This window comes from Pelobates fuscus, chromosome 2 (assembly GCF_036172605.1).
Source record: "Pelobates fuscus isolate aPelFus1 chromosome 2, aPelFus1.pri, whole genome shotgun sequence".
Classification (NCBI taxonomy): Eukaryota; Metazoa; Chordata; class Amphibia; order Anura; family Pelobatidae; genus Pelobates; species Pelobates fuscus.
The window spans coordinates 167,875,119-167,898,401 of NC_086318.1; the positions used below are offsets into that span (position 1 = coordinate 167,875,119).

Below are 23,283 nucleotides of genomic sequence, written 5' to 3' on the forward strand. Positions count from 1 at the left end.
TTCATCTTATTGAACTGGTTATAGTGATTGGAGTCCCACAGAATAGTCCTTCCCGTCGGTGTGAAACTATTGCTAATGCTTTAATGCTAATCGTGGGCTCCCTAAGATTGGCCAGGAACTCTCCTGACTGCTAAACTGCTGTTTACTAAGCACAAATTAATCATCAATTAATTATGCAAAAATAATAACCATCCTAAAAAACTTAATTCAAATTTTCATGCTTGATTTTTTAAATTGAAACAAAAACCTGACATTTAATACATTGTACTAATATGCTTTACAACGATACAACAACCAATCCAATCTTATTTATGCATTTATTTTTTAATCATTACAATCTATGGCAATCATTTTAATTTGTAATTAGTCATGTATACATATAAACAACTGCTTCTTTTTTTTTATATATATTCAATGTACTGCAATGGCAGACTGCCTGAAATACTACAAATCTAAGTAAACAAATTACTGGAAATACATCTGAATATTTGTTCAAGCAGGAAACAATTAGATTGTACTTTATGGGAAGTGTTTTATTAGAGTGAGACGTCAATATTGCATTTCACTTTGTTAAGTTTGGTTAAAACATTCCTCAAACAATGTGTTGGTGAGTTGACAATGTTTTGGAAAAAAAATCTTATGTTCACTGTATTAGGTATGTGTATTGTGGTTAACTGTTATAAATTACTACAACATGTGTAATATAGTGAATATACTTCTAATTAATGACAAATAGAAATGTTATTTGTCCAAATTAACAGAATCCTCTTTTGTCTTTTATAGGTTTTTCATGATTAGCAGTTAACAATGTCTGCAATGATGGAGTCTCTGTCATTGCTTTCATCTTTGCACGATGAAGTCAAATCAGAAAACTTTCTTGAACCCCACTATAAAGAGTACTATCGTGTCGCCATTGATGCATTAATAGAGGGAGGAGTGACTTCATACCAGGAATGTCTTGTCAAGGAAGGGGCTGCAGAATTCCTTGCAGAAGATGAACTAAACTATATAACCAATCATATAAAGAAGCCAACAGAGAACAATGACAATTCACATGGAGATGTAACCGATGATACATCATCTTCTGGAACTTACTGGCCTATTGAATCTGATGTAGAAGCACCAAATCTTGAGTTGGGATGGCCATGTATAGCACCTGGACTGATAGGGGCTACAGATATACATTTGTATTTTCATCCTCCAAGAGGACATCCTTTCACCATAAAAGAAATTGTTAGAAGAATGATCAAAGAAGCAAGACAGGTAAGAACGTCTGAATTAAGTTGTAAAATAAAATATATTTTTTCCACTTAATTTAAAATAAGTAAAAAATATTTATAATTAAGTGATTTGTCAAAGCCACCTTGTGTGCTCTTTCAATCTTGAAGAACTTGAAAAAAGGTTAAATTATATTCCTACCAATTCATAGTTAACATTTATATGAATGTGTTTGCATTTAGAAAAAGTCAATGAAATCCAAAAGTATTGTTGCTAAAAAATAAAAGAGCAACATGTAGGTTTATTTTGTAAACATTAACTTGAAGTTAATAGATAGCCAACTTGTGAAATCCCACCCAACTGGAAATTGTTTACAGTAATGAAAACATGAAAAAACAACTGAAAACTTGAAAAAATGATCCAGGTTATCACTGTGTTGCGCATGATGTAACTCAGACTCCCCGTTTCTTAAATCCCACTACTGAACAAATCTAAACAGTGTTTTGTTGTATTTTTTACATTTCTATGTTATTCACAGCACTGATGGAATGTCTAGCTGATAACTAGATTGCGTTGGGCCAAATTAGAATATACGCAACTAGTTATATATAATTAAGTGGGCAACATGTTTCAGAGCTGGATATTGTTTATTACGTGTGTTCACAAAGCTATTCAGTGTGGTGCTAGATTTTCTCTAAAATCTGTTAAACCTAAAGAGGATTCTAATCACTATACTACAGCTAACCAAAGTGGTTACAACGCAAAGAGTTTTACATGCTGCCCTCCCGAGTGTGTGTCACATAATTTATAATGTCAGGGCAAATTCCAGGGCTCTAATAGCACAAACAGTCTGGGTTTGCATATGCTCCTCCAACTATGGGCAGCAATATTAATGGCTGTGATTGCTGCATTAGCCTCTGGCTCACAAAGACTCTTTGCACAAAAACTGCTGAAATGAACCTTGTTGAGTTCAATTTTCAAGTCTATGAGATAAATGGTCTTGTTCATATGAGAGAACACTTGAATTTATGGTAAATTTGTATCCAACATTTACATCTTTGGAAAAACTAGTGTTTTCAGAACAGTTACTCATCCACATGTATCTTTATATTTCATTCGACATTTGTCTGAAGAATAATTATGAACATATTTTTTACTCAATGATTACCTAAGGAAATTACAGGTAATGTTAAACTGGAAGATGCAAATTTTAATGTAGCAAAAAAAATAGTTTTCAATTTTTCTGAAATGGAATAACGTATATTTTGATCAATCACTTATATATATATATTCAATATCCATATTTTTTTAAGAAGCTGTCTAATGAAATTGATCCATTCTCATCGTATTATTGAATTTGTTTTTAAGCTAGTGTAATTCACTGATTTGCATTTTAATCATTTATTTATGTATTTATAATTAAAGAGCAGGATAGAAAGGTAATTTCAAAGACCACCATTAGTCATAATGTACAGTAACATTGCAATAGACTGATAAATGTAACACAGTTTTAACTATATAAATTAAACTAAATTACATAAACTTTCAGAAACATTGACATTGTATTTGTATAGTCTAAGTATAAGCTGGTTATATTTCTAATCAACATGCTACTCCTTGGATATAGCAATAAAGCAAATGTATCACTGGATTTGGGGGATCATGGATTTAAACAAAGTAACATATTTCATAATTGGTACACAATATTGATGTTAAATCCATTACAATAGTACCTTATTGACTGTACTGATAATTTTGTACAGATACTTACAAACGGTAGTGGGTAATGGTCATAACCTAGATCTCATGGAAACCTGAATTTAAGTGGCTTGCAAACAACTTTAACTGAATTATCTAAAATTCGGGTAGAGATTATTATGGATACTACCAGTTGGGAAACTAAAAAAAAATTAACAGATAGGTGTGGGATATTGTGATGTCAGCTTTAGGCTCTGTGACCATCTGATAACAGTGAGAAAGAGAATATACCTTGAAATTCTTCATCAAACATTTTGAGCAGCATTTTCTCACATATAACTATAGGCATACATTACAGTAGTAACTTATGAGATATATGTTTGTTCTGGAAAAAAATTTTTAACAAAAATATAGCTGTCAGTGCTAATTCTTTAAAACTGAAATAAAGCTTTTTGCAATGCAAAACAAACTAATTTTCCTGGCACTATGTAGCCCTTAGGTGTCCCCCCCCATAGCCCCCCTCCTGCTGGGCTGAAGGAGTTAAAACCCCTTCAGCCCCTTACCTTAATCCAGCACCGAGGGAGCCCTGCCGACATTAGCGCCGAATGCGCATGCGCGGCAAGAGCCGCACGCGCATTCAAACCACCCATAGGAAAGCATTACTCAATGCTTTCCTATGGACGTCAGCATCTTCTCACTGTGATTTTCACAGTGAGAATTGTGGAAGCGCCTCTAGTGGTGAGTACAGCCACTAGAGGCTGGATTAACCCTCAGTGAAACATAGCAGTTTCTCTGAAACTGCTATGTTTTCAGCTGGAGGTTTAAAACTAGAACGACCTGGCACCCAGACCACTTCATTGAGCTGAAGTGGTCTGGGTGCCTATAGTGGTCCTTTAATGCAGTGTACAAAGAACCATATGCCACTGTGATTTTACCAATTAGTAAAAATGTATGAACTTAAAAATGATGCCATTTTGTAAGTACTAAATATGTGTGGAGCTATCATAAGGCAGAAACTGTATTTTGTATGAACTTTGGAGCAAACCAGTCAATACTATAATGGCAACAGAGAACACTTTTTGTTTCTAACTAGCAGATACATCTTTACGTTGCCTCCACATGCTAACTAGAGTGTATAGTTTTATTCACTAAACAGTTGTTATGTGATGCCTATGGACATGCAAATTGCCACAATAGTCAAAGATTTGAATGATTTCAAATGTTTTACATATAAGACAAAACCCTCCAGCACAACAACTTCTTCTCAATCTGCAGATGTGCAGAGTTTATTTGAAGAGCACCAAGTATATAAAAATATTGACTAATGTGTCAGTCACATGAACTTTCTCAGGCTTCTTCATAACTTTCTTGAGGTTTATGCCTGGGGTAGTTGCTCAATCTTTTTATGTACTTGGTGACGCACAAAGAAATTCTGCATCTCTAATGAAAGGCTGGAGCCTTTGACTTACCAGTATGGTGTGGATAGTTGCATAGTTACATATGTTGATATCAGAAACAGAAGTGATGCAGATGTAGAAGACTCGACTCCTGCAAAACTTAGATGTGTGAGGAGTATAAATATAGACAAGCTATTCTTGGATGACTTCCCCCTTACATAAAAATTTTAGTGAATAACTAGCTTAGAGATAATTGCACAAGTTAACTGTTTTAAGCCACATTGGCTGACATAAAGTGCAAATTTAGTGCAATTCGACCCCATGAGACTTACATGTCTGAATTGGGAATAACCTTTAAGAATATATTATTATTTTATAAAAATTTCCTTCGAATATTTGTATTGCTTTATAATTTTCAATTTTCTACAATGTGCCCTAAGTTTAAAGGCGCAGTCTAAGCATCATCACCACTACATCTCAATGTAGTAATTATAAATCTAGGAGTCTCCTGGCATCATATAAGATAAAGTCAATATGTTTTTGAATGATTAACCCTTACCCTGCTTTCCCCTTTTCAGATACAGCTAAAACAGAGGTTCCCTGTCTATATTAGGTATGTAAATTCTTCCCTTAATTGTCCAAAATACAGTGGCTGAGAGTCCCACCTGATCCTCTTAACCAATGAATTCTGGCAATAAATGGGCAGAAATTCCATCAGTAATGCAGAAGTAGGGACTTGGAGTTATCTAAAGAGGGGCTGGACAGCAAGTGCTCATTTAAATGTTAAACCAGTAGAAAACGTTTTGACTTTTGATCATGGTACAGGGCCATGGAACTCCTTAACAATAACCACTACAGGCGGTTGTATCAGCTACTGTGCTTAGACTGTCCTTCAGTTCCCTCACTTCTCGTGCCTCATGTTAGTGAACTGAATGAAATTATGGGGTCTGTGTTCCTTTAATATTCATTAAATAATGAATATATAAAGCTCCATACTAATGATCAGTACATTAAAAATATTATTAAATATTTGTTGTATGTTAAAAAAAAATCAAAAAATGTTTTGTCTAATAAAGAGCTATTTAAAAAAAAAAAAAATATTATTAAATATTAATGAAGCAGACTTTTTTTTGATGGTTATTATGTTCATATTCCAATACTTTTCTGAATAAGGAGAATAGTAGAATTATTGATACAAATGAAAGCGGTTAAATCATACTGAAAACCAAATCCTGCCTAATGATTCACTGTGTTTATTAGTTGTCCACATGTGTGAAAATCATTGTTCCTCTATAAGCAAACAATTATGAGAAAAAGGGAAGTGCCTCTTTACAGAAAAGCTGTAGGTAGTGCTAAGAACCTTATTGTATTATTTTCTGATGACTAACCATTATGCATAGCTAATAAGCATTGTATTTCTACACCATATAACCTGCAGATGAATCATTCACTTCACAAGCAAATTAAGAAGTAAACTAGTAATTATTTAAAGCGAGCATTGAATGTTTTCTTCATTAGTGGTTTCCTGTTTCAAAAGAAATCAAATAATGATCTTCAGAATAATTTAGTTACACATTGGGTTTGTTCCTCAAAATACAGATGCCAAACTTCCATTTTTTTTATTTATTATTTTAAGAATAATTAACTGAGGAATTTATTAAAAATAATGCAATTTTTGTCAAGCACATCTGCTGAATTTGCTTAAAAGGAAATCTTTGTATGAGAACATTAGATATTTTATAATTTAAGGCCTCATTTACAATGCAGTATGAGAATGAATAAAAAAAAAAAAAAAAAAAAATGTTATGTATCCATTATATCTCTGGTTATATTACCACAAAATAGGTTGTTACAGATTTATTTGATTTGTTAGCTGCCTGAAAACACAAGGTCAAACAGCATGATCAATAATCTCACACACAGGGGACAAAAGTTAATGTGATTTGCATTAGATCAGCTGCTGTAGGTTTAAAGTAAACAGCAGATCATTAAGGTTTTAAATCTTTTTTGCATCTGAAAAAAAAGACAAAACACATCTCTGTGTAGATCAACAGATACAGTGGAATACAGTATTTTGAAAGCAGAAAATAAACAAAAGACTGTTTCTAAGCCTGAGGCAAGTAGGTTTACCTCTATGAAAAGCAGGGATGCCTATGCCTTTGGCTCTCCTTGTACATTTCACAGGGCTGGGTTCATTTCAACACCTAAGTCAATTCTTGTTGCAAAGGGTGGGGATCTTTTTAAGATTTTATTTTCCCTTCTGAATAGTGAATGCTTCTTTCTCAGTAAATCTTGTTTATGCATTAAAATATCAATTTTGATGATTTATGAGTTCTTCAATGTATAATAAACTCTGACTTTACATGTCAGACATTAAATATTGATATGAGTTAATAAATATTTTTTATTTGCTTATATCATGCTGCAATGTATTCAACATGAACGTGTTCATTTGGCTCATTTTACCTGCAGTATCTTCCCCACATTTGACAAGTGTAGCAGATATGTACTGAAATGTTTTTAGTTCACATCTGAGGTAATTTATATGGCAAACTGCATGGAGAAAAGCAGATGGATTGATTGATTTACCAATTCATCAGAACACTGATGAAATTGTATTCAGATACATATTGTGTACATATTACTGGTCCATCAGATTATCCCTGAGCACCAGTCTGAATTATGTACTTATATTTAGTATGTATATTGCACTTTTCTCCCAGTGAGACTCAAAGCACTGTTCAACGCACACTCTCAGAATTAACCAAATTGTCAGCTGAATAATAATAGATGGTATTATTATCTAATTGACCTTGGAAGGATGAATGGCTGAGGTGACTCTGCTGGGATTTGAACCTTGTGTTTTTGATCAAAGCTCTGTAGTCAGGGAATCTACCAATTGATCTACCTGCACCATTCAATAGCACACTCTAATAGGTAATAGGATACATGCAATGCTCTCTGACTAGTTTGTTTTTCTCTCTGGTGCTACTTTTGCAAAAAAAAAATGAAAAATCTTTGGTACACTACTATTTTAATAAAAATAGGAAAATTCAACATGATAAACTTGCTTTTGAACTGCAAAAGGAACACCACCATGTTAAGTAGCCAAATAGTTTGTGAACTGTTTCAAAACATACATGGAGTTCACTAGACATGATCGACTTCATCTTTGCAGCCCATAAGCTTAATTTCTAAGTTCAGGGAAGTTAATGGTTTGGCTCTTTACTTTGGAAGGGTCCAGAATTCTATTAGCATCATGACTGGGGTGTAGCAGTTATGGGGCTTGGAATGTTCTTTTAACCCCTTAAGGACACATGACATGTGTGACATGTCATGATTCCCTTTTATTCCAGAAGTTTGGTCCTTAAGGGGTTAATAACAGGGATATTCACAAAACAGCAGATGTTGTTTGCATGGACAAAATCTAATAAAAATGGATTAATTCTGACTGGAATGTCAATTCTCATTTTTACTAAAGACAAGTCTGGTCGGCCCGACCTGATTTGCACCAATCATTTTGTTTACAGATTATAATCAGCGTTTTTGCAAAGTATAAGATTTGGAATATTCAGATTAAAGCAACAGTTTAAGTAATATTCAGAACTGAATGCATCTAGCAGGATGCATGTTCACACATTTTTGTCCACTTCATTTTTGCAAATGCTTACTTTAAGTATTTTAAGTACTATTTTTGTTAGCAGTCAATGGACAAATAGTTAAATAACCCTTAACAGTGCCAGGGTTACCCATGTGGCAGCTGCCCATCTCTTGCTAGACAGCTACTACATTTAAAGTGGTTTAAAAAAAAATGAAATAAATAAAAATGCTATGGGGTTTAATAAGACCCCATAGGGTTATTGGGTATGGACTATTAAATGTATGTGGGGGTATAGCATTCCCCCCATGCTCCACCCATTAACAGTGGAGGCTCTAAACAATAAAATAGGGATGGAAATATAGTTTCCTTCAGGTCACAGCCATAAGCAGCGGATGGAGACTTTAATTAATACTATTAATAGCTTCCTCTCTTCAAGCCACCACCCATGGACGGCAGGTGGGGATCTAAATATTTAAGCAACTATTGTCTACTTCCCCAAAAGTTGCTACTGCCCCCTCCCCCATCTGGGTGGCTAGAAGTTCAAAATCTCATGCCCACATTTGGTGAATCCTAGCCCGATTAGTTCAGCCAACAGCATTCTGTTCAGGTGTAGTCCAGACCAAATTTGCCTAAATTTCAAAACCTGGATATTGTTGAATAGTGTGAACAAAGTCTGGAGTTTGTGGTCCAAATGGCCTCTATGCAGCTGGATGGTTTAGCCTCATTCAATAATTTGGACCTGAAATTTGGACTTTAGTGAATAAACCAGTGATACTAAAATGTTATTCTCAATTTTATGATTTTCCATGAAGTTGCTGGATTATTACTTTTAAGCATCACTGGGCTCTTGAAACATAGAAACATAGAAACATAGAATGTGACGGCAGATAAGAACCATTCGGCCCATCTAGTCTGCCCAGTTTTCTAAATACTTTCATTAGTCCCTGGCATTATCTTATAGTTAGGATAGCCTTATGCCTATCCCACGCATGCTTAAACTCCTTTACTGTGTTAACCTCTACCACTTCAGCTGGAAGGCTATTCCATGCATCCACTACCCTCTCAGTAAAGTAATACTTCCTGATATTATTTTTAAACCTTTGTCCCTCTAATTTAAGACTATGTCCTCTTGTTGTGGTAGTTTTTCTTCTTTTAAATATAGTCTCCTCCTTTACTGTGTTGATTCCCTTTATGTATTTAAATGTTTCTATTATATCCCCCCTGTCTCGTCTTTCCTCCAAGCTATACATTTTAAGATCCTTTAACCTTTCCTGGTAAGTTTTATCCTGCAATCCATGAACCAGTTTAGTAGCCCTTCTTTGAACTCTCTCTAAAGTATCAATATGCTTCTGAAGATATGGTCTCCAGTACTGTGTACAGTACTCCAAGTGAGGTCTCACCAGTGTTCTGTACAATGGCATGAGCACTTCCCTCTTTCTACTGCTAATACCTCTCCCTATACAACCAAGCATTCTGCTAGCATTTCCTGCTGCTCTATTACATTGTCTGCCTACCTTTAAGTCCTCAGAAATAATCACCCCTAAATTCCTTTCCTCAGATGTTGAGGTTAGGACTCTATCAAATATTCTGTACTCTGCCCTTGGGTTTTTACGTCCAAGATGCATTATCTTGCACTTATCCACATTAAATGTCAGTTGCCACAACTCTGACCATTTTTCTAGTTTACCTAAATCATTTGCCATTTGGCTTATCCCTCCTGGAACATCAACCCTGTTACATATCTTAGTATCATCCGCAAAAAGACACACCTTACCATCAAGACCTTCTGCAATATCACTAATAAAAATATTACAGAGAATGGGTCCAAGTACAGATCCATGAGGTACCCCACTGGTGACAAGCCCAAGCTTCGAATATACTCCATTGACTACAACCCTCTGTTGCCTGTCACTCAGCCACTGCCTTACCCATTCAACAATATTGGAATCCAAACTCAAAGATTGCAGTTTATTGATAAGCCTTCTATGTGCAACAGTGTCAAAAGCCTTACTGAAATCTAGGTAAGCAATGTCTACTGCACCACCCTGATCTATAATTTTAGTTACCCAATCAAAAAAATCAATAAGATTAGTTTGGCATGATCTCCCTGAAGTAAACCCATGTTGTCTCTGATCTTGAAATCCATGTGTTTTTAGATGTTCAACAATCCTATCCTTTAACATGGTTTCCATCACTTTCCCCACTACTGAAGTAAGGCTTACTGGCCTATAGTTGCCCGACTCCTCCCTATTACCTTTCTTGTGAATGGGCACAACATTCGCTAACTTCCAATCTTCTGGGACTACTCCTGTTAACAATGATTGGTTAAATAAATCTGTTAATGATTTTGCTAGTACACCACTAAGCTCTTTTAATAGCTTTGGGTGTATTCCATCAGGTCCCATTGACTTATTTGTCTTTACTTTTGACAGTTGAAATAGAACCTCTTCCTCTGTAAACTCACGTGTAATAAATGACTCATTTATCCTTTTTTTTTTTAACGGAGGTCCCTTTCCTTCATTTTCAGCTGTAAATACCGAACAAAAATATTCATTGAAACACATTAAAGAAAGCTATTCCTTAAACATGGGTTTCTGCTAAGTATAAGACCATGTTTTAACATTAATGAACATGCAAGATTACAGTTTTAGTCATAACAGTTATTCATAGAAATGTCTGTCATAGCTTGGAGCAGTGATTACCCTTTGCAGTTTTATCTCCTATTTTTTTCTCTGAGGTGTTAGGAGAGTATTTGCATTTTCAGTAGGCATCAAGTCAATTTTTTTTCATAAGTACTTGCATTTGGTAGAATATGTTATTTCATTTCAAAACTTGTATCTTAACAGTATTTGTTCACTCGGGTATATCTGTGTAACAGAGCTCTCTTCAATATGTATCCATCATCCACAAATACTGATGATGACAATATTAATGTTATTCACTTAAAGGGAACTATAGTTACCCAGACCACTAGAGCTCATGGAAATGGTCTGGGTGCAGTGTCCCAGTTTCACTTAGTTTTAGAGAAACTGCAACAATTACATTGCAGGACTAAGACTGCCTCTAGTGGCTGCAATCAGAGTGCCATCACAAGTTTTCCAAAAAATGGTGGTCAGCCATATTTTTCACTGTACTTTTTAAATGTACAGTTGTGCTCAAAGGTTTTCATACCCTTGGAGTATTGGTAATATATGTACCATTTTTTAAAGAAAACATGAGTGAGTAGGCAAAACACATTTCTTTTATCCCTTATGTGATTCATAATTAACTGTAGGTTTTAACAGAACGGGACAATCATAAAACGAAACATTGCAACAACAAAAATAAAAAGACCCCTGTTCAAAAGTTAATACGGTGTATTGTCTCCTTCAGCATCATTGACAGCATGCAGTCTTTTGTAAAATTTGTCTTTGAAGTCCCTAATTCTTGCAGGTGGTTTAGCTGCCCACTTGTCTTGGCGAAATGCCTCCAGGTTATGCAAAGTCTTTGGTCATCTTGAATGAACCACACGTTTGAGATTTCCCCAGAGTGGCTCAATGATATCCACAACCTTTACATTTTTCTTCTGTAACCACTGGAGGGTCAACTTGGCCTTGTACTGAGGGTCATTGTCATGCTGAAAAGTCCAAGAGTGTTCCATGCGCAGCCTTCGTGCCGAAGAAAGCAAATTGTCTGACAGTATTTTTTGACAACATGCTGCATTCATCTTGCAATTAATTTTCAAAAGATTCCCATTACCTTTAGAGCTCCCCCTCTCCCCCCCTGTCCACCCCCCCTCCCCTCCTGTCCACCCCCCCCCCTCACCCCCCCAAAAACCTCAGTGAGCCACCACCATGCTTCACAGTTGGGATGGTATTCTTTTCAGTATAGGCCTTGTTGAACCCTCTTCAACCATAGCGCTTATGGTTGTGACCATAAAGCTCGATTTTGGTCTTGTCACTCCAAATTACAATGTGCCAGAAGATGTGACGCATGTCAAGGTGTTGTCAAGCATATTGTAACCAGGCTTTTTTGTGGCATTCTTGCAGTAAAGGCTTCTTTCTGGCAACTCAAACATAGATCTAATTTTTGTTCAAGTATCGTCGTATTGTGCTCCTTGAAACAACCACACCGTCTTTTTTCACAGCAGCATGTATTTCTCCTGAGGTTACCTGTGGGTTTTTCTTTGTATTCAAAGCAATTCTTCTGTCAGTTGTGGCTGAAATCTTTCTTGGTCTACCTGACCTTCACATGGTATCAAGAGATCCCCGAATTTTCTGCTTTTTAATAAGTGATTGAACAGTACTGACTAGCATTGTTAAGGCTTTGGATATCTTTTTTGTATCCTTTTCCATCTTTATAAAGTTCCATTACCTTGTTACACAGCTCTGTTGACAGTTCTTTTCTGCTCCCCATTGCTCAGTATCTAGCCTGCTTAGTACATCCACATGAGAGCTAACAAATTTATCGACGTTTTATACACAGACACTAATTGCAATTTAAAAAGTCACATGTGTGTGAAATTAAGATTTGCTTGCCATTTTAACCTATGTGTGTCACCTTGTGTGTCTGTATCAATGCCACAAATTCAAGGGTATGTAAACTTTTGATCAGGGCCATTTTAAATCATTATGATTTAAAAAGGAGCCAAACAACTATTTGATAGTAAATGGCTTCGGTCATATTTTCAAAATCAATGCCAAAATTTCACAATTTCTGCCAGGGTGTACAAACTTTTGAGCACAACTGTATGTGATTGAATTTATAGTTGTCACATGTGAATATGACATTTTAACAATTGCAAACAATGCCATACATAGAATATAATAGCATCATAGTTTACCAATACTTGGTTACATTTATTAGTAATTTGTAATTGGTGCCTATATTTTGCAATTTGTTTTTTAACCCCTTAAGGACCAAACTTCTGGAAAAAAAGGGAATCATGACATGTCACACATGTCATGTTTCCTTAAGGGGTTAAAGGAATGATTAAATAATAAATCCCATTTGTGTTTTAACTTAGTTTAAATAGGGTTTTAAGTGGTGATTCATATTACATATTTGGCACATGCATAAACTCACTGTATTCTATCCCAGCAAAAAGTAGGTATAGGATTTACAGAATACTTATTTTGTTTTTACATGCATATGTAGGTAAGCATATTTCTTAAACAAACTTCTGTTGGAGGTTTATTGCATCTTTCTGAGAATTTTAGTACTCACTTAGAGAGCATTTTCTGGTGTAGTCATTTTGGATGCGCGCTGTTAAATACCAGTAAAACCTTCCTCCAACAATACTTTTTAACATGATGTGCCATCGTAAATTAAGACTGCAATACCATAATTCTTGAAGATTTATTTGAAGTACAATTATTAGCAGATAGATCAAACAGAAATCTATTTGCCTAAACTCTTCTATTTTCCTCAACTCAGATTAAATGGCAACAGAACATAGTGATAGCAAATTTATTTGAGCTAAACAATTTCTTCTAGTACCATTATTTCACATTCAAATGTATATTTTTCATTTTCCAATCAGTTAATGCTGTGAGTTTCAATTTAGTAAATGTTAATGAAATAAGTTACAGTATAAGCAAAAATATATAGATACTAGACTTGTGCCCAAATCCGTTTCAGCTGTGTTGAACGAATAAAAATGCCTGCCAATATATGGATGAATGAATTGATTCATAGCTGCCTAGCAAAATTGCTCATTTGCATGTCTAATTGGGGATATTGTGGTCTAACCACAATCTTTTTGTTTTCTAGCTATATGATCTCAGAGACACTTCAACATTCAAACTAGAACCAGTGCCATGCTAATGAGTCTCACAAAGTCAAAAAAGCAGTTCATGGCTGGTTTATGGCCACTGGTCCTTTTGGATCACAGCCCTTGCTTTGTTTTTGTTTTTTTTGTTTTTTTTTTTAAAGCTATGTTTAAAGCAGTGCCTATTGTTAAGGGTATCTGTAGAAATGCAGTTTGAATACTGAAATATGATGCCTGTGTGTGCTCTCTCAAGTTTCAGTGTACAAGATGGACTTCTCCAAATTGAGTTATGCAGTAATATGTATGTATATGCGGTAATATGTATAAATATAAACAATAATTTTTCTATATGCATTTTATTGTGTTTGGATTAACAATACATTTTGATACCTTAAATATAGAATAAATGAATATGTTTGTTTTTTTACTACTCCTATTTTTCAGATTATTGTTCACTTCTCACTTGTGACAATAATTAGTAATACCTAGACATCATACATCAGAAGTTTTTTATTTACTCTATTTTTAAGTTATTGCATAATGAACAGATATTTGTTTTCTTCTTTGTTAAATGTGTATGGTGTATTTTCTTTTCTGCTGCCCACTAGCCCTGGACCTAGGTGGAGGCTTATGCTTTGCTTACTAATTTATATTTGGTAGTGATACAAAACAGAGATTCCATTACAGAGAAAAAAATATATGCAGAAATACAGTTTTGCATTGCTTTTTGTGGTTTTCATGTTTTGAAATAACCTTTTAGTGGGCATTTGTAAAATATATGTAAATCTGCAAACATATAAAACTGTAAAATTGCAACAGAAATAAAACATATGTAATAATACACATAGAAGCACGGAGCAATATATTGAAATGACAGCAAAGAAAGAGTTTAAAACTCAACAATGCAGGTGTGTCAACATCAGTTAATCATAAACGCAAGAAGGCCAACACCTTTTGGCGCCTCTAATTATTGGCAGGGAACATATATAAAAAATGACTGCATATAAAACTAGGCAGATGGAGACAGTTGTTTATTACAATTAACCAATTCTAATTTAGATAATACTTGCTGCTTCTTTGGTGTACTTGGCATTAGCTATCATAGGGTGTATACATCATTTAGTGTATATTTATTCACAATAGATGTTTCATTTGGAAGTTACATTTGACTATATATCCTTGCCATATTTTATGCAATACTTGAATCAAATATCATATTAAAAATATTTCTTATATTGATATTTTTTATCAGATTCATGCATGTGATATTTTTCACTCTTGAAATTCAACCATAAAACAATACTTACTTACTATTTGTGATCCTAAACTCAAGTTGTGTAGGACTTAAAGGGACAGCTTAATGTAGTGGTTCTGGTGTCTATAGCATGTCCCTGAAGTGTTATCTGTATAAACACTGCCTTTTCAAAGAAAAGACAGTGTTTACATTGCTGCCAGGGAACACCTCTAGTGGCAGTCACAGTCTCTTCATGGAGATGCTGAAGGCACCCCATAGAGATGTGTTTTGCCACAGATAAACAAAAACCTCCCTTTGCTTTTCTATGGGATAGCAATGGATTGGCTGAGATCATCAAGATCATGGAAGTGGGGCCAAGCAGGAGAAAAAAAGGTAAGACTATTAATTGTATTTCTCCACTCTGAGAGGGGCCATAAACAATATTCCAACACTATACTGTTAGGAAAACGTCTATATTACTAACGCTATAGAATGCCTTTAAGAATAAATGTTACACCACATATTTAAAAGTCGCAGCAAACATTCAATATAGGCAGATGTCTAATTTCTTAGACTTGGTTACAAAGCTATCGGTAATGGTAGATTAGTGAGAAGGAGATATTTTTACTCCTTAAGGACAAAGGTTAATTTTCACTCTAAAACCAAAGCAAATTTGGCTTTGACATTGTTCTGTGTTTGTACAACATGATGCCCCTGGTATTTAAATTACATCATACAATTAACTGTGAGTTTGAATTGCCCCATGTATATTGTAGGGACATGAGATGAGGCTGACCATTCACCAGAGGAGATGACACCCTTTTGCCTTTTTCTTTTCTCTGCATATCAATGCAGCTGTCAGATTAATGTAAGATATGGGGACTCTCTGCCCACTTGAGAAGCATAAGAAAGGTACGATGACATTATATGTTTAGGTGATATTTGTTGTTAAGTAAAAGAACAGTCAGCATATTAACCCCTTAAGACCGCAGCCAAATGTACAACTTGTGAACGAAACTAAATGTAAACAAAACCTGGCATTTGCGCTATATGTCTGTCCAACCATAATTCACCTCTTTCATATTAAATGCACCCCCCTTATTATATATCATTTTATTCAGGGGAAACAGGGCTTTTATTTAATATCAAATATTTAGCTATGAAACATAATTTAATATGAAAAAAATGGGAGAAAATAAGATGTTTTTTTATTTGTTTAGTTCTACATGACATTTTAACTGTCAATGTCATAATACTGTTTGCTTTTACTGCAATAAAATACACATATTTGTATTCAGCAAAGTCTCACGTGTAAAACAGTACCCCCTATGTACAGGTTTTATTGTGTTTTGGGAAGTTACAGGGTCAAATATAGCGTGTTACATTTGAAATTGAAATTCGCCAGATTGGTTACGTTACCTTTGAGACTGTATAGTAGCCCAGGAAATAAATTTACATCAATAATGGCATACCATTTGCAATAGTAGACGACCAAAGGTATTGCAAATGGGGTATGTCCAGTCTTTTTTAGTAGCCATTTGGTCACAAACAGTGGCCAAAGTTAGCGTTAGTATTTGTTTGTGTGTGAAAAATGCAAAAAACGCCAATTTTGGCCAGTGTTTGTGACTAAGTGGCTACTAAAAAAGACTGGACATACCCCATTTGCAATACCTTGGGTTTTCTACTATTGCAAATAGTATGCCATCATAGGGGTAATTTTCATTCTTGGGCTACCATAGGGTCATAAAGGCAACGTAAGCAATCTGGCGAATTTTAATGTGAAAAAAAAATGAAATACAAGCCTTATATTTGACGCTGTCATTTTTGAAAACACCATAAAACCTGTACATGAGGGGTACTGTTGTACTCGGAGACTTTGCTGAACACAAATATTTGTGTTTCAAAACAGTAAAAAGTATTGCAGCAATAATATCGTCCGTGTAAGTGCTGTTTGTGCGTTAAAAATGCAAAAAACTTCACTTTTACTGGCGATATCATCGTTGTAATACATTTTACTGTTTTGAAACACTAATATTTGTGTTCAGCGATGTCTCCCGAGTAAAACAGTACCCCCCATGTACAGGTTTTATGGTGTCTTGGAAAGTTATAGGGTTAAATATAGTGCTAGCAAATTAAATTCCCTATACTTTCGGCATGGGTTGTCAGGCAGGTCCCGCTAATTGTAATTAATTAGGATACCTAATTATGTAAAATTATTACATACATATATGTGTAGAATTAATATATGTATATATATATATACATATGTGTATATATACACGTGTATATATATATATAATTTTTTTAAAATATTTTTATTTATATATAGGTATATATAGTGATATATACGTATATATTTATGTATATAGATATATATATATATATATATATATATATATATATATATATTATTTCGTTCTATGTGTATTTTGATATATATATATATATATATATTAATATCACAATACAGTTAGAACGAAATAAAACACATCTATATATTTTTTAATATTTTATTTTTAATTATTTTTGTTATTTTATTTTTTTACGTATTTACATATTTTTTTTTATATATATATAAATATATATAACAATAATTATATATATATTTAATCAGTATCAGTCTACGTGTAATTTGATATTAATATATATATATATATATATATATATATATATATATATATAATTATATATATATATTAATATTAAAATACACCTAGACAGTATATGTGTATGTGTGTATATGTGTATATATATACTTAGATCATATATATATAATATATATATATATGATCTAAGTATATATATATTTTTTTACACTTATTTAACTTAATTTTATTTTATTTCCAGCCAGCAGGGGGACCAACTGTCATTACAGTTCGTCCCCCTGCTGGCATTGCTGCAGCCAGCTATCCCGGCCATGTGATTGTGAGGTCCTCGCAAGGACCTCACTCTCACGTGGTCCGGGGGGGCTGAAGAGGACGGAGGTGCCGCGGGGGGCTCCCTGGGAGTCCCCCCGACCGCGATCGCCGGCGTGGGATCGCCGGCGACCGGGTAAGTGAAAAAAAACGGAGGGCATACTATTACGTCCTGCTGCGTTTAGAGACACTTTAAAAAGGACGTAATAGTACGCCCTCCGGCCTTAAGGGGTTAATAGCTGCTGCTAGGTGTTATACATTAGAGCAGCTGGACATTTCTTTCATCATATACACTCTGGCATCATTCTGATAGCATTCTACAAAATCATGTCATCAGGAACAAACATATATGATTTGTGCAATATAAAAGATGCAACATTGTTAATAGTTAACAGTGTTTTAATGGAAAATAATTTTGTTTTGGTGTTAATGATACATAGATAGATAGATAGATAGATAGATTTAAAAATGTCTAGTTTGAAGAAAGAAAAAAATATCTAAAACAAAATATATTTTAATTTATCCTAATTCTTGGTGTTCCTATTGCCCCTAAGATTTTTATCTAACTTACGTTTACATATCGCTTGTAAAATGTGTACATTACTAGTTGAAACATCACATACGTTTAATTGCAGTCATAGTGATACCGGAGAAACTGACGGAAGCGAAGCACAGAGAGATGGACACAGGTTTCTTCAGGAAGGAAGAGATTCTTTATTGGATCACCGATCGGGACTCAGAGGGACTAACGTCACCAAAATACAGCAAGTTCTGAGCCCCGGACAATAGTGCAGGCTCCTTATATAGGCACATAACTCCTCCCATATTAAGCTCCACCCGCACATTCTCTTGACCAATCAATACAAACAATAATTAACTTCCTGCTTGACCACATGGCTTGTCCAGCACAATGGAGGAGGGGAATACTACATCCTGTATTCTTGCACATGCTCCGTACACTACTGATCGTATCTTGCCTCGTGCAACCAACTGATCGATACGTCAGCATATGCACGTACACATGCCACGTGGTAATCTCGGCCTACTAAATTTATTTTTACCGAGATTCCACCACATTCCCCCCTTTGATGCCTCTTGATATTTCACAATTACTTGAGGCATCACTTAACCTTAGTTTGCATACACCGCAAGTTACCTTGAACCAGACCAGACTTAACTTATGATGTGAATCTTCAACACTCATCTTCCTGCATTGGTTCTCCCTGATCTAGAGCCTCATATTTATAAATTGCCATTATCTGTGCAGCAGCCTTCCTCTCTGCTATATTTTCTATCAGGCTTTGCACAGACCTAACTACTAAGGGTATAAGACACGGCAGGAGTAGACACAACATTAAAATCAGTAGGACTCCACCTACCACTGCCTTAAGCCCTCCAAACCACTCATACCAGCTACCAAACCAACTACTTGGATTATACCCTTTCCATACCTGAGTAGGCACATGCGCTAGTTTAACCATATGGCTAGTAAGCTCAGCTATTGCTTGCCCTTCGCCATCTATTTGAAGACAGCAATTGCTCAGGTTAAACTTCCCACATACACCTCCCTCTACTGCCAAAAGGTAATCCAAGGCTAATCTATTTTGGTAGACTGCTGTCCTCATCCTGGTATTATGCTTCGCTAGAAGATTGAGCGCTTGTGATGTCTCGTTAGTAATAATCTCAACCACCGCCTGTAATCTTATAATACGGTTGAGCATATAAATAGGGGTTCTATAACCAAAGGTACCATCTTCTGCCCACGTGGCTGGCCCATAATAATCTATAATACGCTGGGGAGGCCATTCATTATCTTCCCAGGCGCCTATCTCTATGGGTCCCCTTTTCTTCCTATGATTCACATCATATACTTTAACACCTAAAGTCTCACCTGTTTCAATAGGTAACAAGAAGAAGGATGGTTTGAGCATACCCAACACACATGCCCCTTCCCAGTCCTGTGGCAACTCCGAATAGGCTTTCTTACCACAGATCCAGTACAAATTTGCTGGGGCTCTCCAGGTAGATGTGATGGATAGATCAAACCACACATCCTTTAAATTGGCGTATCTAGCAAACGGGTTAGATGGTTCTGAGACATTTGAAGCCGACCACCAAGTTGTATTCTTTGTATCATCATCATAAGCTTTTTGCCCTAGACAAGTTAATTCTCCTACAGAAGTATTATACATCATTCCTTTCCTTGCTATGCAAACATAACCTATGATGGAAGTCTTTAATCTCCACTCAGATTTACCTCTAACACTCATATGATAATCGGCTTGTGTAGATATTAATTGGTCAACTGCCTCAGAACCGGACATTACCTCCTTTGCTTCCCAAGGCCATTGGTCTCCCATGTTAGTACCTCCACACACATAGCAGTTGGTAACATTAAGACTACCGGCAATACTTTCGGCTAAATCAATGAACAGGTTTTTAGCATTATGGGGGATCTTATTATCTATGCTCATCTCTTCATAAAAGGAATGGTATACTTGATGAGTTTGGGAGGATACCGTATCAGTCTCTATCCCTATAAACAATACTGTCCCAGGAAAAAAAGTGGTAAACCGCGCCCAAACAGTACAAGTAATAATAAAAATTTATACATACAAAATGTCCTATAACAAGGAATGTATGGAACCTTCAATAAAAAATACAAAATAATAATAGTGCAGTATATCAGGCAAGTAAAAGTAGTTAAAACTTATAAAAGACTAATACTGTCCCAGGATCTAAACCCGTCCCATATATTTGAAACCCAAATAAATTACCATACTTGTCTAAGAACTTGTCGGGGTTATTTATAAGTATATGGACTGGATTGCATTCCATAGACTTACAATATGGGCTGGTAGGCAACTTAGTCACTATCATGTCCTTGTCTACTGTCTGTCCCCAAGTTGCCCACCCCACACAAGACCAATATGGGCAAAAGTTATAATCTCTATTTGGGCATCTAGGACTCACATATTTATTTTTACTACTGGGACAAATATATTTATCGTTAGACCCATACGTCCTCTCCCATCTAAGATCCCCACATACATTCCACGGCTTTCTACCACTTGATATCGCCTTACATGCATCAAATAGCAGAACCCCTGAAGAATATACGGATTCTAATACTGTCTTGTTAATTAGGGTCCCCTGAGGATCTCCATTCCTGAGAGTCAACCAAATTGTACGGGGTTGATACTCTGGACTGAAGCACTTAGGTTCTCCTACTCCTAAATGGCACACACTATATTCTATATTAAGGTATCTACATCTTGATACATCTCCTTTACACTCGTATTGTGAATGCCAAATTAGGGTTTGGGAAATATGGTTACCTGTTCTTGTAGTCTTAATGCATACCTCACAGCTAGGAGTGTCGGTACCTCTACCTTCCTGAATATAAAAATACACATAAATAAACATTATCAAGAACACATCTTTCGCCGTCATCCTCAGTCTTCGTCCGTGCGAAGGCACCTCAGCTTCCAGGATGTAAGGGCTGCAGGGAATGGAGTTCTGCTCGTCTTCACAGGAGTCCCTTCGAGACTTTCCCTGGCTTATATACTATACATCGGTGGGCGGACAGGCTTTATTATGGCCCTCTCACTCACGCACCAAATCCCTGAAACAATAAAATTTTGTAATCCACAAAGTTCCTCGTTACTCCGACTGAGTCGTGAGTTTTAACCGGATCTTGCAGGGATTCTCTGGATCTGCTGTAACTTGCCAAGAATCAACTGCTGCTGGTTTAACCCTGGAGTGATGTATCCACTGAGTCACTTCGGCTACTTTTATTGCTGTAGGGGTAGACAAAAGAACAACATAAGGACCTCTCCACTTGGGCCCTAACGGTACATTATTCCACTCTTTAATCCACACTTGGTCTCCTGGATGGTAACTATGAACTGGGGGATAAATATTCACAGGTAATCTATCTTGTACCCATTTCTGTACCTCCTCCATAGTCTTACCCAACTCTACAACCTGCTGCCGGGTAATTCCTTCTCCCAACTGACTCAAGTCCCCCCTTAAGTTACCAAGTACGGGAGGTGGTCGCCCATACATGATTTCAAAAGGAGAGAGGCCCATCCTTCTGGTAGGGGTACTGCGGATTCGCAATAGAGCTATGGGTAAGAGAACGTTCCATTTAAGTTGGGTTTCCTGACACATTTTAGCCAACTGATTCTTAATAGTTCTATTCATTCTCTCTACCTTACCAGAACTCTGGGGTCTATATGCCGTATGAAGCCTCCACTTTATACCAAGCATATGAGTCAGTTGTTGTAGGCACTGATGAACAAAAGCTGGACCATTGTCCGATCCTATAGAGCAGGGTAGTCCATATCGGGGTATTATTTCTCGTAGCAGGAATCTCACAACTTCTCCTGCTTTCTCTGTACGAGTAGGACATGCTTCTACCCAGCCTGAATAGGTGCACACAATTACCAACAGGTAACGATGTCCACCCGATTTAGGCATCACTGTATAGTCAATTTGTAAATCGGACATGGGGAGTCCCCCCATAAACTGGACTCCTGGTGGCTTTACTGGTCCTTGTCTTGCATTATTTTTAGCACACGTTACACATCTTCGTACAATGGCCTGAGTCAAGTTGGACAATCTTGGTATGTAGAAATGTTTTCTGAGAGATTCTTCTGTGCTGTCTCTCCCAGAATGTGTCCCGTTGTGATAATTTTGGACAATTTCTACCGCTAGTGATGCTGGAATGACTATTCTTCCATCTTCTAACTGATACCATTTGTTCTCCAAATACTTTCCAGGTTCAGTCTTTAACCACTCCTCTTCTTGAGCTGTATAAACTGGAGTCCATTGAGACAGTGGAGTTGGTATAAGGGCAGCTATATGCCCCACATATTCCTGTCTTCCCGATTCAGCGGCACGCTTAGCTGTACTGTCTGCCATCCGATTTCCTTTGGTTACATCACCATCTCCTCTCAGATGCGCTCGACAATGTATGATACCGACTTCTTTTGGCTCCCACACTGCTTCCAATAGTTGTAGGATTTCAGCTGCGTACTTGATTTCTTTGCCTTCTGAATTCAATAGTCCTCTTTCTTTATACAAAGCTCCGTGGGCATGAGTGGTTAAAAACGCATATTTGGAGTCCGTGTAGATGTTCACTCTTAAACCTTCAGCCAATTGTAACGCTCGTGTCAGTGCTATCAATTCTGCCTTTTGTGCTGATGTTCCTTTCGCCAGTGGCCGTGCTTCTATCACCTTGTCTATTGTTGTTACTGCATATCCTGCATAGCGGATCCCTTCTTTCACATAACTACTGCAGTCGGTATAATATTGAACATCGGGGTTCTGGATGGGAAAATCACGAAGATCTGGTCTACTTGAAAATACTTCATCCATTACTTCAAAACAATCATGTTGACTTTCAGTAGGTTGTGGCAAAAGGGTAGCTGGATTTAAGGTGTTTACAGTCTCTAAATGCACTCTTG

At 36.1% G+C, this 23,283-nt stretch overlaps 1 protein-coding gene across 1 annotated transcript in view; it reads left to right on the forward strand.

The window, feature by feature from the left end:
• FAM83B (family with sequence similarity 83 member B) overlaps positions 1 to 23,283 on the forward strand; it is a 63,208-nt gene that overhangs the window by 18,987 nt on the left and 20,938 nt on the right. The window contains exon 2 of the mRNA XM_063442936.1: positions 784 to 1,263. Coding sequence (XP_063299006.1) covers positions 808 to 1,263 — 456 coding nt within the window. The 5' untranslated portion in view covers positions 784 to 807. The remainder of the gene's footprint in view (positions 1 to 783; positions 1,264 to 23,283) is intronic.